Below are 17,700 nucleotides of genomic sequence, written 5' to 3'. Positions count from 1 at the left end.
TTATGTTCAGTTGTTTCATGTTAAAGGCAATTAAAATGACTTATTCTTTGCCATAAAAGTAAAACACCTGAACCTAAACTCACACTGCAAAAAATTATTTTCTTACTTAGATTTTTTTTCTTGTTTCTAGTCCAAATATCTTGAAATTTCTAAATCAAGAAGCATTTTCTAGACAAGAAAAACATATAGTCTTGTTTTCAGAGTTAATATGCCAAAATTAGGTGAGTTTTTCCTTAAAATAAGCACAATAATCTGCCAATGGGGTAAGCAAAATAATCTTATGTCAAAAGAAAAAACAAGATTAATTTGCTTACCCCATTGGCAAATTATTTTGCTTGTTTTAAGGAAAAACTCACTTAATATTGGCATTTTATTTCTCAAAACAACACAATATGTTTTGCTTGTCTAGAAAATGCTTCTTGATATAAGAAATTTTAGATATTTAGACTAGAAACAAGACAAAAAAATCTAAGCAAGAAAAGCATTTTTTGCAGTGAAAGCCTGAGAAAAATGCTACATTTTAAGGATTTCTTGTTTTTTATGTATTTTTAGTGTAGCCAAAAACAATCTCTAATCTACCTGCAGCCTCTCTGTTGTTGAAGAAACATGCAGAGCTTTATTTTAACGATATACTGTAGGCGCATAATCTAAAGCATATGGCGCAAAACCATTAAGGGCATGTCTGAGTCCACTTTTGCTTTTTTAAGGGTGGAAAAAATATCCTTCGTACCTTGGCCTTGGTCTAACAAGGGTTGTGCTTATTTTCTTAGTGAGTTACATGTGTGTTTTGAGGATAACATGCATTAAACCAATCAGAGTCTCATCTCACATTCCTTTTTAGAGTCAGTTGTGTCGCACCATGATACATTTGCTATTTTTTGCATGGCGAGCTTTGTAAGCTGAACGCTTCACTAGTGAGAAAACAGTTAAACAGATCATCTGCAGCGTGAGGATGAAGAACGAGTCTTCTCCATTCCGCCTCTTTACTTTCTCTTTACTCCTTTACTTTTGTGAAGTAAGGAAATGGTGGAATCTCACTCCACTGAAAATATCCATTAGTCTACGTATTTAGTTTTGTTTGTTAAGCGCAAAGATTTGTTTCAAAACTATTTCTAAATTTAGTTCTAATTTCCAACAAACGAATAAATGACAATAATAATGAAGTGTGGTTATAGTTATATCCAAACACACGTCCGATTCTTTTTCCTCCTATAGTGATGCATACATCCCCAAAACCCGACAGTTGGACAAATCTAAACTTGTTTATTTTAAAACAATTATAAATATGCATATGATAAATATTACTGCTAATAGTAATAACAATAATAACAATTGACCAAGTATTTGGTCAATTGTGCAGAGTACATATGAAGAGTTCAGATGAAAAAAAAAAAGAAAAACATAATTTTCTCATACAATTAGCATTTTTCTCAGCCCACCTATGTTTGTTCAGTGTTTAGACTTTACCATAAAAGTTAAAACAACTGAAACCTGAGAAAGAAATTATGTTTCTATTTTTTTTTTACTGTAGCCAACATACATTTAAACGTGTAAAAATGATCTATGAGTATAATTTTTAAACTTCCAACTGTAAATATTTAAAAACTCAAAATTTTACAAAAAATTGCCAAGAACTTAATTTGGATTTTAAGCATGTTTTTTAACCTTCAGATTCCAGATTTTCATACAGTTGCGTCTTCACCAAGTCTTACTGAACCACACATCAACAAAAAGCCTTCTTATTTAGCCTTTAGATGATGTATACATCTCAATTTCCAAGAACTGACACTTAATTTAGGGTCCAGGGTCACATACTATATGAGTAGTTCATTCATTCAAGAATTTGAGTACAGGGTTAGCTTTTTTTTCCACCTTGTTTACAAAGTATTTTTGCTTCAAATCATTAAGATCGATCACATTCCCCTTAGTGCTGCTTGGTTTATTTTTCACCTCTGATTTTTTGCAGTTCTGTTTGTAAAAAAAAAAATGAATTTTTCAGTCTTCTGTAGCCAAAGCAGTTAAAAAAATGTGTTTCTTCGGTTAGTTCTTCATCTCAGACAGCAGATTTCGCCAGAAAAGAAAGCTCACTGAGAGCCTTCACTGATTTATTTCTTCGATGGTCTAACACACAGATGCACAGCGCTATAAAATCCTAGAGGCGCTGTTAGATTGGGAAGGACAAGAACAGCCATTCACCATTACCCTTCTAGATCACAATGGCGACCTCAGCTGTAAAGATGTCCGGCAGATTCGCTTTAATGGTCTTCGCTCTCCGTGTTGAGAAAGAAAGGTTGCCTTGCCAACAACAGTGCCATATCCTTGAGCTAATAAACCATTAAAAGTTGACAAGGCTGAGTCCTCTAGTTAACGTCGAGCTCTGATCATTATTTGATCCATGCGGCATAAATCCTGTTTAATTTATCAGTTCTCTGCAGGACTGACCTCAGTGCAGCACATGTAAAGAATCATCTAATAGTGTGTTAAAGTGTGGTAAATTGTTTTAGAAACATGTTAGCACTTTGCTAACATGTTTTTCGTTGTTAAATCATGCTACAATCTTGCTAGCATTGTGCTAAAATAAATTAGCACTGCGTTCCTGGCTGAGAAAAACAGCACATGTTGGTAATGCATGTTTTGGTGCTGGTTTGCTAGTTTATGCTGGTCACTTGGTAGTTAATTTTGGTTATCAGTTGTCATTATCATGACCAGCAAAGAACTAGCATGTAGTAATACATCTACAATCACTGCTAACAACATAGATCAGCCATTACTCATCTTTACTTAGCATGTGTATATATCTAAACTCCAGGTCCCATTTTGTGACATCTATCACACTAGCAATATGTTTAAAAATGTTAACAGTGTGTTAAATCATGCTACAAACCTGCTAGCTGTGTGCTAATACATGCTAGCAATGTGTTCCCTGCTAAAAAAAAAAAAAAAAAACCTGTTAAGGTATGTTTTGATGCTAGTTTGCTAGTTTATGCTGGTCACTTGCTAGTTCATTATGGTACTTTGCTTATAATATGACCAGCAATTAACATAATCAAAACATACCTTACAAGCATGTGTTTTATTTGTCAGACTAGGCATATATTTATTTTAAAAACATGTTAACAGTGTGTTAAAACATGCTATCATTGTGTTAAGTCATTTCTTAAACATGTTAGCAATGTATAAAAGCATGTTTGAAACATGCTAGCTGTAATAAAAAAAAATCTACAACACACACTGACAACATGGATCAGCCATTACTCAAATTTATTTAGCATTTGTATATATCTACATGTCCCATTTTGTGACGTCCATACAAGCAATGTGTTTAAAAATGCTAACAGTATGTTAAATTATGCTACAAACCTGCTAGCATTGTGCTAATACATGCTAACAGTGTGTTCACTGCTGTAAAAAAAACAGCATATGCTAGTAAGGTATGTTTTGGCACTGGTTTTCTTGTTCATGCTGGTCACTTGCAAGTTCCTTTTGATCCTTTGAATATGACCAGCAAGAACCAGCGTAAACCAGCATCAAAACATGCCTTACCAGCAATTGCTGTGTCTGGCGGCATTTGCTGTGTCTAGCGGCGGACGTTGGAGGCCATGGTCTTTAGCCTCTTTGGTAGAGCACCCGACTCCCATGCAGAAGGTCGTCGGTTCGAAACCAGCTCGGAGCAGTTCGGGTGGTGTAGGACTGGTGGGGTTACATTGGTGCCGTGACCCGGATGGGAGTGAGGTTTTGGGGGGTGAGTGTAACGGAGGCCAGCTAGTGTGTGCTGTGCAGGTAAACCTCACTCCTCTGACTTCTAAAGTTGCTCTAGTGACAGACGCTAGAGGCCATGGTCCGACTCCCATGCGGAAGGTTGCTGGTTCGATCCCAGCTCGGAGCAGGTTGGGTGGTGTAGGACCGGTGGGGTTACATTTACTTAGCATATATCTACAATGCAGGTCTCATTTTGAGACATCTACCAACTAGATTAGACCAGTTAAAATGTATTACAACATGTTAGCAGTACGTTAAATCATGCTATACAGTGTACTAAAATATTTATAGTGTTAAATCATGCTGCAGACATGTTAGCAATATGCTAAAATGTGCTAGCAGTGTATTTATTCATGTTGGCAACAAGACAGTATTTTGCTAAATCAATATCAATATCTTAACACATACGAGTAGTGTAGTAAACTATGTTAGAAGTGAGGTAGATCATACTAGAAACATGTTAACATTGTGCTAAAGCATGTTAAAGATATATTACTCATGTTAGCTGTGTGGTAAATCATTTTAAAAACAAAAATACATGTTGGCAATAAATGTGCCAAAATATAATAACTGTTAAATTATTTTACAAACATGCTAGCAGTGTGCTAAATGATGCTAGCGATGTGCATGCTATATGCAGTACATGTAGAAAATGTTATGTTTGTGCATGCTAGGTAGGCTACATGTTAGAATTTAGGTAGACCATGATACAAACATGCTAGCTCATGTTTAAACATATCAATTTAGTTATGCTAGCAGTGATAATTCATGTCAAAACCTGCTAGCAGTGTTCTAAATTGTGTCAGCAATGAGTTAAACTATGCTATCCTAGCATTATGCTAAATTTTGACAGTATAAATGACAATAGTAGAGCATTATAGTAGAGCATACCTAACAATCTGAATTCAGTTGATTTCAGAAGTCATCAGGGAAGAGAAATATCCCACTTTCAATACAGCACACATGCAAAATAATCTTAGATATATCTGACATTGTGTGAAGATCAAACCACACTGTTCTTGTTTAAGAAATAACAGAAGAGCCAATTAGTCAGCAACCTGTCAGAATTAATCGTGCAATGAATGCATTATATTGATTTGTTGACTAATATCCTGTACCTGCATTATAATAAGATTTGGTAAGCTCTCCGAACCACGTGTCTGAAAGAGATTCTGGCATCTCATCCACTGAAATAATAATTCCAGGAGTCACACACTCTCATACAGGGTTTGTTATTGACTGCTGATAATAGAGATGGTTACAAAAGGAGCTGATTGAAGCTGATATATGAGTGTAATTAGTGAAAGCACAATGTAGCAGTAGTTTGTCTCAGTCAACATGAAACATGGCAGCTGATCAGAAGATATTTAATATTGAGTTATGGAACATTGAGTTTGGGCCAATGAGATACTGTAAAATGTCAAAAGATTTCAAATTTAATTTAGTTATTGTTCATAATTATATGTAAAACTGTTTAGAACAGTTGATATTACAATCGATTAATATCAATTATGATATTATAGTTGATATTAGCAGATTGAAACATTTTAATTTAGCAGATTAGTGCAGATCAATATAAATATAAGATGATTAATATATTTATATATTTTAATTAAAAAAAACTTCTTGTGTTGTGAATATAAAATCTAATTATGTATGGATATTATTGTCAAGTATTGTCAAGTTGAACATTAAATCTAATATTCACAAAGCGGGTTGTTTATAATTGCATATACAAATTATTTATAATAGTATTTGATATTAAATCGATGTCATTTACAGTTTGGAAGTTGTGTAAGGTGCAGATAATCCACAACCTTGGCTATTTTACTATAACTAGTAGTAGTTTTTTAATTAATTGTTTGATTATTATTATTATTATTATTATTATTATTATTATTATTATTATTATTATTATTATTAATATTATTATTATTATTATTATTATTAGCAGCAGCACAATATATACATTCATGATTTTCAGTTTTAGTCATTTTGTTGTTTATATAATTTAGTAAATATAATTTGATGTTATATGAAGTGTGTGATATATGATTATATATGATGTGATGTGATATGATATTTGATATGACATGATATGATATGATATATATGATATGATATGACATATGGTATGATATGGCAGCTGATGAGAATTTATTTAATATTAATAATGAGCTATAAAACCTTGATCTTGTGCCAGAGAGGCTCTAAAACTGTCGCATTGACCATTAAATCTAGTATTTACAAAGTGAGTCGTTTATAATTACATATACCATTATTTATAAAACTTACTTTGTTTAAAAATGATGACATTTACAGTTTTGATACATTTTAATAATACAAATAATGATACATTTTATTTATTATGCACTTTTCTCAGTCCCAAAGCGCTAACAAGCATACAAGGCAAACAAAGCAGAACAATAAAAACAGTCAAAAATAAAAAAAGAATAAAAAGACTGCAATAAAATTTTAATAATTCAATACAATTGGATGATAAAATAACAAAAATAATCAATCTAAGTTAAAAGCAACGGTAAAAAGGGGAGTCTTAAGAAGTTTCTTAAAACAATCCAGAGAAACAGCATTCCTGATGCTGGTGGGTAGGCCATTCCATAACTTAGGCACACTGTACGTAAAAGCATGACCACCCATAGTCTTCAGTTTACAGCGTGGCTGATACAGCAAGATAGCAGATGAGGAACCAAGACTGCAGGTGGGAGTGGCCAGAGTTACAAGGTCACAGATATAGTCAGGTGCTAGCCCATGCACTGCTTTGTATGTTAAAATCAGAGTCTTAAAATCAATACGTGATTTAACAGGAGTACAGAATTTGCATTGTCGTAAGAAAATGTACGATTTTAAAAAGGAGGCGTGGCACCTAGCCCCACCCCTAAACCCAACCGTCATTGGGGAATATGCAAATCATACTAAAATGTACGAATTAGATCGTACGAATTTGTACGAATTAGCCACTAAATGAAAAAGTTACGAATTGCCGTGAGATTGTGTTGGAAATTGATACAATTTTGTACAGATTGTACAAAATAAATATTTTGTATTAACAAAACAACTCAGTTTATCTAGCATATCACTAGTAGTTGTTAATAATTATGTTAATTATTTTTTTTATTTATTCTATATTCTTTATATTTATGTTTTCAGTTTTAGTCATTTTGTTGTTTGTATTATTTAATAACCATGATAAGATTATTGGAAATAAGGGTATATTAAAATACTCATAAAAGCACAGCAAGATGAGCAAAATAATTTGATCAAGCTTAAAATGCCAGAAGATAGGATTTTATGCACACCTAAGATTTATCTCATGAATATGTATTAGCTTCATGACTGGGCGCTCTAAGATGTTCACCTAGCAGTGTCAAATATCACCTAATAAATATTCATGTTACAAACCATCACTGTGTAAATATGTCACATGCAGGCTAAACGAACTTGTGAATTTTTAACCCGGCGAATAATAACATGGGTGCAAAATCAGACTTTCATAGAAGAAGAGAGGCCAGGAAATCCCATAAAATGGAGATGTATAAAGTCATTATAAAATACAGTTGAAGTCAGAATTATTCACCCCCTTTGTTTTTTTTATTTGTTTTTTTTTAATATTTGCCAAATTATGTTTAACAGAGCAAGGAAATTTTTACAGCATGTCTGATAATATTTTTTCTTCAGGAGAAAGTCATATTTGTTTTATTTCAGCTAGAATAAAAGAAGTTGTAATTTTTTAAAATCAATTTTAAGGACAAAATTATTAACTTCTTTAAGCAATTTTTTTTCAGATAGTCGACAGAACAAACCATCCATAATTACCCTAAACCAACCCCCATAGTTAAAATAGTTAAGCCTTTAAATGTCCATTATTTACTGTCATCATGGCAAAGATAAAATAAATCAGTTATTAGAGATTAGATATTAAAACTATTAAGTTTACAAATGTGTTGAAAAAATAATCTACTAATGGTCCCACTTTATATTAAGTGTTGCTTATACTTGTGGTAACTAGATGTGGAAGTAGCATGTGACTACAGCATACACACTGGTATATGGTATTTACTTATGTAATACTGGTGTAACTACACACATGTAACAACCCACAAAGTATGTGTAAGTTCAAACAGGACAATAATAACACAATCTTTGTTAAACTACCCCTTTAATGTGAATTACTGGTGTGATTCTACAATTTACCTTAAAACAACATATAAACACAAGACATTTGTATATTTCTATATATACTTATACTTTTTTGGCAGAAGTTTGCTGTGTTAAACAGTTGCACAAAGGTTTTGGTTTTATATATTACACAGTAATTTGTGACCATTTTACAGTTTATATTAAGTGGAGAGTTACTGAGTATTTACTCTTTAATTACACTGATGTCACAAGGTAAAACCTTTTAATGCAGCGTTGGTTCAATCATTCTTATTCTAAAACAGTGTTTGGAAGTACATGCTATGCAAACATGTGTGGAAGTGGGAAAATACCTGCAAGTGCATATTGTTGTTATACAATTTAAACACAGTTGTGTGATGACAGTGTGTAAATATAGCCAGCCACTAATTATAATCACACGTCTGCAGAAACACTTTGATTATAATTCTCCCTTTGTATGTGTTATCAGAAAGGGAAAGCCCCGCCCATTAGGGATGATCTAGTCTCATTAGCATAGGATGCAAATCTTGTTTTTAAATCTGCCCACTATCTAGCACTATTGTAGCTTCGCTCTCTTTTCAAAAGAAGGCTGGGAGCACAATTTATTTGAATTTAAAGTGACAGTCACGAAAATGACACAATTAGGATCGAAGCCTAATAGGGGCAGTTTCAAAGAGTTATAAAACATTGTTTGTGGGGTAGTTTGAGCTGGTTAAATTGTTAAAATATGGTAAACATACTGTTCTGTGAAAAACAAAATGACAAACAGCAAATAGCAAACAATAAAAAAATTCAGCAATTAAACACTTTACGACTACATTAAAAGTTTACACTTATCATAAAAGGTTTTAATAAACTAAATTCTAACATTATATTTCAGCCTTTTTCTTTTCAGATTAAATAAAGTACTGTATTTTGTGTGGGTTGACTATTATTGTGCCGTCTTAGCATTTTCCCCTCTCATGTCAACCTCATATATTGCTGAAATTGATGCAAAAGGAAAAAAAAAAAGAGGAAAAATATGGCACTTTCAAATGAAACAAATGTGCAGCTATCATACCTCGCTCAATTACAGGAAATCTATTTCTCCCAAACACCTGAAAGTTGAAAGAAAGAGCAAGTTTGAGCGTGAATAATTCATAGCAAATGACAAAACATATGGCGCTGTTTTTCTCACCTCGTGCTCCGGCTTTCTATAGTGTTTTATCATCTGTCTAATGTACGCCGATCGCCTGAAGGCAGACTCTGTTCGCAAGGCCCTGAAGCCAATCAGATTCACTTACGCTCTTTATAGTTTGACTATCGACTCCTCGGCTGTTTTATAGCTTTATTTAGAGTCGCTGTATTAATTTATTGCATTTCCCTGCAGAAGTTTGGAGCTCTTGTTTGGGGCTTTTGTGCTGAGACTTGGGGAAGAGTTGGTTACTCTTAAATTCAATAAGTGATGATTGTGTTGGGAGCAGTGCTGTAAGGGTCGACAGAAATATGAGCTGTATTGTTGAAGGCGTCATATACTGGAAGTTTTATTAGCTTTATGTGCTGCTCGTTTCGGGACGAGGTCCACCCGAAAGGCACTGAGGGAGAAACGCCATGTGTGTTGCTGGTTCAAACTACTGTATAGCTGTGAAAAAATGACAAATGTGATGTCTGTAAAATATAAGTTGTGCATGTGTATTCGTATTCATCAAAGGAGAATAGCACCTTCAAATAGTGTGTTCTCGTTGTTGGGTAAGCCTTATTTTGTTGGTTAATTAAGTTCAACTCAAAATTAAATATGTTCAACTGATATTTTTTGGATGGATGGATGGACGGACGGACGGACGGACGGACGGACGGACTGACAGACAGACAGACAGACAGACAGATAGATGATAGATAGATAGATAGATAGATAGATAGATAGATAGATAGATAGATAGATAGATAGATAGATAGATAGATAGATAGATAGATAGATAGATAGATAGATAGATAGATAGATAGATAGATAGATAGATAGATAGATAGATAGATAGATAGATAGATAGATAGATTGATTGATTGATTGATTGATTGATTGATTGATTTGTCAAAAGGGGTAACAGATGTATTAAACAAAAAAGATCAATACCAGAACCAGGGAACAAAAAGGGCAAAACAAGGTACACTACCTAATAATAAATTTCTTACCTAAACCAAAAATAAAGTTCCGTAAATAAAAACATACAGTTCTACCCTCCATAACTAACCATAAACCATGAGAAATCGCGACCAAAGAAAAAGGGCCTTCCCTTTGATAATTCAGCAGTAGGTAAATATTAGCCACAGCTAACACAGGATACCGTCCTAGTAACGTATTTAACAGAGTATCTCACCACATGACTTTGAAACAGGGTTGTGGAAAGGCATTAAACCATCAGCAACCGCTAACGCAAGTTACCATCCTATTACTGTAATTAACAGAGTATCTCAACAGATGACTTTGGAAAAAGATTTCAGACAGAAAGATATCTCTGTCACTCAGAGAACTCAGAGCGTCTGCTCACACACACACACACACACAACAGCGAGGGGAAACAGGAAGAGAACTCGACGAGCAACGTCAACAGCGTGCTTTTATAGCTGGCGCTGCCCCTCTCACAGCTGCACCTGATCTCCGCTCGTGTGGAGAGAGAGAAAGAGACAGATAATAGAGGATACAACACACACAGGAACAATACACACTCACATTATCAAAATAATGTTACTTAATTTGTAACATGAATTATTTTATTTCTTTATTTATTGCAAAAATAAAGCATGACTCATATCAAATTATTAATAAAAAGGCATGTCTCAAACACTTCAAAGAACTAGTGATCTAACCATGTTTACTGCATCTCTTACCATATGCCAAGATAACTAATTTTGCTGCCATTTATCTGAAAGTAAGCATTAAGCAAGGTCAGGGTTGATTTTACTCGATTTTCACTTGATTTTCATTTCGTTCTTTATATATAATAAAAACATCAGCAGGAACATTTTTAAAGTATCTAGAAATGCTAAATTAAATTCATTTGCAAATATATTGTATCCTGGTCCTTTTATAGTGCACCAAACCCATTGTGCTATGATTATTAAGCAACGATATATGTTTATATGTGGTGTCTGTTCTTAAAAAGACTCTCTTTCTCCCCCTCTGTCTCTCACTCCAGTTCTCTTTGGCCAGTTTATGTTCTTCCAGACGACCTCTAATGATGTGGTGGAGATCTTTGACGGGGCGTCCACCGAGTCTGCGCTCCTCTCCTCCACTTACGGCTCACACTCAGGTAAAAGGCTTTGTTTACCGCCGCCGTGTGAGACCAACTAAAGGCCCGTCTGCAGAGATGACATTAAACTGCATGTTGGACTGGCTCAGTCAGAGCTCATTCCCAAATTGCTTCCACTGCGTTGATAGCCGTGTTGTTGTTAATGTGCTTCTGACATGCAGTCGGGGTCCACAACTCTAAGACCACAGTGAAAATTGGGGATTTGTTGTTTTGACATTTAAACCTGAGAGAAATTGTTGTGAAAGTATTTCAGATTTTGCAGGCCCCTGGATATGGAAGGCCATCAGTGCCAAAAGATGTTTTGGCCCGCCTCACGTTTATTACATCACACCAGTTTGTTCTCAAGTACATCACTATGGAAAGCAATTGGGGCCAAAAAGCTAACACTTTAGTTGAAGAGTGAATATGAATGAGATTTAAAGAAGAAATGAAGCAGTCAGTCAAGTTACCATTATTTTGTACATTGGTTTCGACTTTAATGTAACTATATATAACAAACTCGATTAATGTAACCATTTAGAAGAAAATGGCATGTTTTACTATAGATTTTAGACCTAGGGTGCAGTCATCTTGGAATATCGCTGTGTCTCAAGTCACAGGGTTGGTTCTCTTCCCTCAGCTGAACAGATACAGTGGAAGTAATGGACTAAACATGGAGACTGTAAAGACTAATTTAACCCAATGAGTGAAGTTGTGGGCATGGAGCTGCTGCAAATATAAGCATCTTTTTGCCTGGGAATACCTCCTGGGTAGTATTTAGCGGTCTCCAGAAATGTATATAGGGGTACGTTTTCAGAATGAGCCTGGGTTGGAATGTTTAAGGTTCTTCAAAGAATCATTGATGTGAACCTTAATTTTTAAAAGGGTTGATTTTTAAATACATCTCTGTATAAATATATTGGGTTGATATCACATTCAATTTCAATACAATGCTGGTAGCTGGCACCCTCTGACTTCCATAGTATTTTTTTTTTCCCAAAATGGAAGTCATTAGCTATGTTTCCATCAACTGTTTTTATATGTCCGTTTTGCATATGCGCATAAAAAATGGTTGATGGAAAAGCCATAACTGAGTAGGATAAACTTTTTATCCAATAAGAAAAAATGTGCATAAACTAGGATGGAAATACTTCACCAAACAAATTCCAGTATATGCATTAAACAAAAGGTCATGTGGTTTTGTTATGAGAGATCATGTGATGATAAAAATGTGTGTAAATGGACAAACCAGGCTGAGCACATTGTAAAACATCTGAAATTTTACTATGGTCACTCTAAAACGCCTGAGCCATTTTAGTATTATTATTATTTTATTATTGACCCCCAGAATCAAAAGCTTCTGTGCTTCATGTCTCACACCTTCAAACTTCTGAGGCACAAGTAATTTATTAAATAAAGAAAGATTCATGCAGCTTCTCCTACCACAGTAAATTCCATTTTTACTTTTGATATTTATAGCCGGGTGAGGCAGTGGCGCAGTAGGTAGTGCTGTCGCCTCACAGCAAGAAGGTCGCTGGGTCGCTGGTTCGAACCTCGGCTCAGTTGTCGTTTCTCTGTGGAGTTTGCATGTTCTCCCTGCCTTCGCGTGGGTTTCCTCCGGGTGCTCCGGTTTCCCCTACAGTCCAAAGACATGCGGTGCGGTACAGGTGAATTGGGTAGGCTAAATTGTCCGTAGTATGTGTGTGTGGATATTTCCCAGAGATGGGTTGCGGCTGGAAGGGAGTGTGTAAAAACTTGCTAGATAAGTTGGCGGTTCATTCCGCTGTGGCGACCCCGGATTGATAAAGGGGCTAAGCCGACAAGAAAATTAATATTTGTAGCCAGTTAATCATGAAGTGACGATTTTGTTTTCTTTGATTTATTGGTTGGAAATGCTGCTTTATTCGCATGTCTTTGATGCCATATTCCAGTTTTGAGCATGACTTTAATTCACATCTTTGGATGGAAACCTAGCTAATGTGTGCCAACATCCAGCATTCTACTAAATATCTTCTTTTGTGTTCAACAAAAGAAAGAAACTTATAAAGGTTTAAAACCACATTAGGGGGAGTAAATGATGAGGAAATTGACATTTTTGTGTGAACTAACCCTTTAACAATTAACAATTTATGCTGATGCTGAACAGAATCTAATTAATACTTAAACCTATTATATTAAAACAGAAAAGGATGCAAAATACAAATCTTTGCTGGTAGTCTCTGAGGTTTGGAGCTCTATTGTTGGCGTACTGAAGACCCATCATTTCCTTTAACCCCGTTGATGTGGCAGTGCTCAGCAGTCGTATTGATGATCTCATTTATAGCGTAGTTGCAGCTGCAGAGATAACAGAACTGTTTTTCTTTTCTTCACCTCCTCAAATTTCTCATTTCATAGGAGAGCCGTTGCCGCTGAGCTCTGCCAATGAAATCACCATCAGGTTCAAAACAGAAGGACCCAACACAGCTAAAGGCTTTCATTTTGTGTACCAAGGTATGCACTTCTCTGTATCTGTAGTAAGCTTCATTTAAGACTGTGTTGGAAAATGTTTCATGCTACGAATTTTTGCAGTACGTGCCAAGGCTGCATTTATTTGATCAAAACTGCTATATTGTCAGTTATTCTTACAATATAAAATGGATGTTTATTTTATCTCTATATTTGTATTTTATTCCTGTAATTCCATGCTATTTTTTTTGCATAATTAATTCAGTCCTTAGCGTCATGTAATGCAGTGTGTGCCAAGGCTGCATTTATTTGATCAAAACGCCTTACAACTGCAATATTGTCAGTTATTCTTACAATGAATAGGTTTTTATTATTATTATTTGGATACATATACTTTATTCCTGTAATGCCGTGCTGAATTTTTAGCATAACTAATTCAGTTTTGGTGTCATATAGTGCAGTATGTACCAAGACTGCATTTATTCGATCAAAACTATATTAAAAACTGCAATATTGTTACAAATCTCCTATTCTTACAATATAAATGTGTTGTTGTTTTTTTAATTCATTTTAAAATGTAATTTCATTCTATAATGCCATTCTGAATATTGTCAATTATTCTTAGAATATGCAATAGATGTTTTTATTATTATTATTTGGATACATGCAATTTATTCATGTAATGTCATGCTAAATGTTTAGCATAATTAATTAAATTAATTATTTATGCTAATAAATAAATACATTAATTACTTAATTAATGTCTAATTCTTTAGAAATAATTTTTATATGGCCACTTGCTCTTCAATAAACATTTTTATTATTAATATTGCAAACAGTTACAGTATATTTTGATTATATTTTTTTATGCAAATGATTTGGTCTTGTGTAACATTATAAATATAGTTATTGTATCATATGATAAATACAATGCTGAATATACCTATTACTTATTTTTCATAGGCTAGTATATGTTTGTTATGTAGTTTTAGTGTTTAATTCTTGCATTTTTGCAGCTGTTTAAAATTCCCTATATGTAAAATGTACAACATGCTTACAGTTAAAGGAATAGTTATTATCGCTTTTTTAAAATTTTTAATAGTCTTCAAATATTCCCCCTGTGTTGATTAATAGAAAGAAGCATATTTTCAAACATAATAGTTGTAATCACTAATTTCTAGTAAATATTTTTTTAGTAATATTTTTTTTTTTTCAACAAAAAATACTTAGACTTCTTGTAGATCAATTGGAAAAGTGGCAGAGGGTAGATTTTTCTGATGGATCATCTGTTGATCTGCATCCCAATCATCACAAATACTGCAATACTGCAGAAATCAGTCACGATTATTTTGGTAAAATAAGCGTAATCTAGAGGCATTTGCCCTTTATATCAGCCACTTCTGATACAAAATGATCAACTAGAAGTCAAGTTTTTACTTGCTGTTCCTAAATCCTGGACTTTTGTCAGGTAGTGTGTGTTACACTAAAACACTTTTTTTTAGCTGCTTCTTCAAAGTAAATATTTAAAATAAGCTATAATGATACAATTCTTGAGTTTTTTTAGGACAACCTAATTGTTTTAGGTTAAATCCTTTTAAATTTGTTAAAACAAGTATGTCAACTTAATCATTTTTATGTTGGGACAACGTAAAGGAATTGTGTGGAACCTAGCATTTATTTATTTTTTATTGTGCAGCCATAATTTGCATGGTGTTTTGAAGTTTACTTTTTTATTTTTTGTTTGTGCAGCTGTTCCGAGGACCAGTGCCTCTCAGTGCAGCTCTGTACCCGAGCCTCGCTACGGGAAGCGCATTGGGAATGACTTTGGATTGGGAACGGTTGTGCTTTTCGAGTGTAACCCAGGTTATACTCTCCATGGTGCCAGTGCCATCAGGTGTGAGGCAGTGCCCAACTCACTCGCCCAGTGGAACGGCACTGTGCCAGCATGTGTCGGTATGTCCACCCACACACACACACAAATACAAATCTGTCTGCTCAACAGTGCCCCCTGCTGCTGGGGAAGACAGCAGCTATTTAATTTAATTCTAGTTTTTTATTTATACAGTTGTTTATACTGCAAGGAATTTTTCACAGTTTTTCCGCCTAAATTTCTTCTTCTGGAAAAAAGTCTTCTTTATTTCATTTTGGTTAGAATAAAAGAAATTTTTATATTTGTTTTAAAACCAATATGATTAGCCCTCTTATGCACTATATTTTTGAATTGTCTACAGAACAAATCCCTGTTATACAATGACTTGCCTAATTCCCCTAACTTGCCTAGTTAACCTAATTAACCTACTGTAGTTAAGCCTTTTCAGCTCACTTTCACACGAACTACAAATCCGCCATGTTATGGACTACAAGATCCAGTCATGCAACACACACACACAACCGGTTCCTGATACTGACTGATAGCAAACACGCAGCTGATGCTGCTCAAGTACTGATTAAACACACATATATACCACTCACTTTGAGACACTCATTGCCTAGTCTTGTAGTCCATAGCATGGCGCATTTGTAGTCCATTGGCGCTCGTGAATTGTGCAATCTATGGTGTTTTAGATCGCTGGTCATGACATCAGTACACTTTAAGCTGAATACTAGTATCTTAAAAAATATCTAGTAAACATTATGTATTCATCATGGCGAAGATTAAAAGAAATACGTTTTTGAAATGAATGGTTTAAACTATTATGTTCTGTAAAAATCTTCTCTCCATCAAACAGAAATTGAAGGAAAAAATATTCATGAGAGTAAATTATTCTGACTTCAGCTGTATTCACCTTATTTTCTGCCGACGAGTGGGCGCTGCCATTTGAATTTTTTCGGTCTCATTCACTTCCATTCTTTTTTTGAAGTTAAAAACTGCTCGTTACGCTGCTTGATGTTGCAATTTGATATTTTCTTATTATATTATTCTACTTGGTCTGTATAGTTATGCAAACATTTGTTTGTAGAGCCAGTAGTTTGACCATTTTCTGCCAATTATTATTCCTAGTCTTTTCTCCCATAGGCGACTGAATCGGAAGTTCTAAGACAATCACGAAAACAGGCGCACTTCCGCATTTTAGAATAAGCTCAATATGGCTTTTCATGATATCGTTCTAAAGCAGCGTGATTTTGCTCTACACTTGAGAGTAATGTGCTTATCAAATAATGCTGTGTCAAGGTAATATCCATATTGCGGGAATGTACAGTTCTGGGATTATACAGGCATGCAGGGAATCAGGGTTTTATGACCAGATGACCAGGCCGAGATCAAGGCTTCGTTCCAAAACTTAGTGAGCAGGATTTTTAGGCACGTCCCTGGCTTGTTCATAATGTTTGTGCGACATGTACACTACAGGTCAATGTTTTGGGGTCAATTTTTCAATTTTCTTTTAAGAAAATTATTCTGTTCATCAAGGCGGCATTTATTAAATGTAGAAAAAAAGGTAAATCTATATTAACATTTTAAATAACTGCATTCTTATTGTATGTAGTTTCAAATAAAGTTATTACTCCAGTCATTATTGCTTTTATTACTATTACCATTAACAGAAATAATAAATATAAATAATAATGTCAATAATAATAATAATAATAATAATAATAATAATAATAATATCAATGTTAATAATAATAATGTCAATAATGTCAATAATAATAATAATAATAACAATAATAATAATATCAATGTTAATAATAATAATAATAAACAATAATAATAATAATAATAATAATAAAAGTAATAATAATAATAATAATAATAATGCAATAACATTTCACAACTTTACTATTTGTTCTGTATTTTTCATAAAATAAATGTTGTTTGGTGTGTAGGAGAAGCTTAGTTTAAAACATTTGACCCTGAAGATATGACTGGTAGTGTATTCATAGTATATTATACACTCTCAGAAATAAAGATGCAGAAACCGTCACTGTATTAAAATATACATTTTTGAACCCAAATAATCCACAGTGGTACCTCAAAGGCACAAATTGGTACCTTTTGAAAAGGCACTGCCCCGATGACAGTTCCTGTACCTTTATTTCAGAGTGTATTAGTTTA

At 34.0% G+C, this 17,700-nt stretch overlaps 1 protein-coding gene across 5 annotated transcripts in view; it reads left to right on the top strand.

The window, feature by feature from the left end:
* The window catches only part of csmd3a (CUB and Sushi multiple domains 3a), a 598,216-nt gene that overhangs the window by 331,483 nt on the left and 249,033 nt on the right, over nucleotides 1-17,700 (top strand). For all 5 annotated transcript variants that reach the window (XM_068214255.2, XM_068214256.2, XM_021467030.3 and 2 more), the window contains 3 exons: nucleotides 11,109-11,222; nucleotides 13,596-13,691; nucleotides 15,396-15,599. In XM_068214255.2, coding sequence (XP_068070356.1) covers nucleotides 11,109-11,222; nucleotides 13,596-13,691; nucleotides 15,396-15,599 — 414 coding nt within the window. The remainder of the gene's footprint in view (nucleotides 1-11,108; nucleotides 11,223-13,595; nucleotides 13,692-15,395; nucleotides 15,600-17,700) is intronic.

This window comes from Danio rerio, chromosome 16 (genome assembly GCF_049306965.1).
Source record: "Danio rerio strain Tuebingen ecotype United States chromosome 16, GRCz12tu, whole genome shotgun sequence".
NCBI lineage: Eukaryota > Metazoa > Chordata > Actinopteri > Cypriniformes > Danionidae > Danio > Danio rerio.
This window is presented reverse-complemented; position numbering and strand designations above follow the sequence as displayed.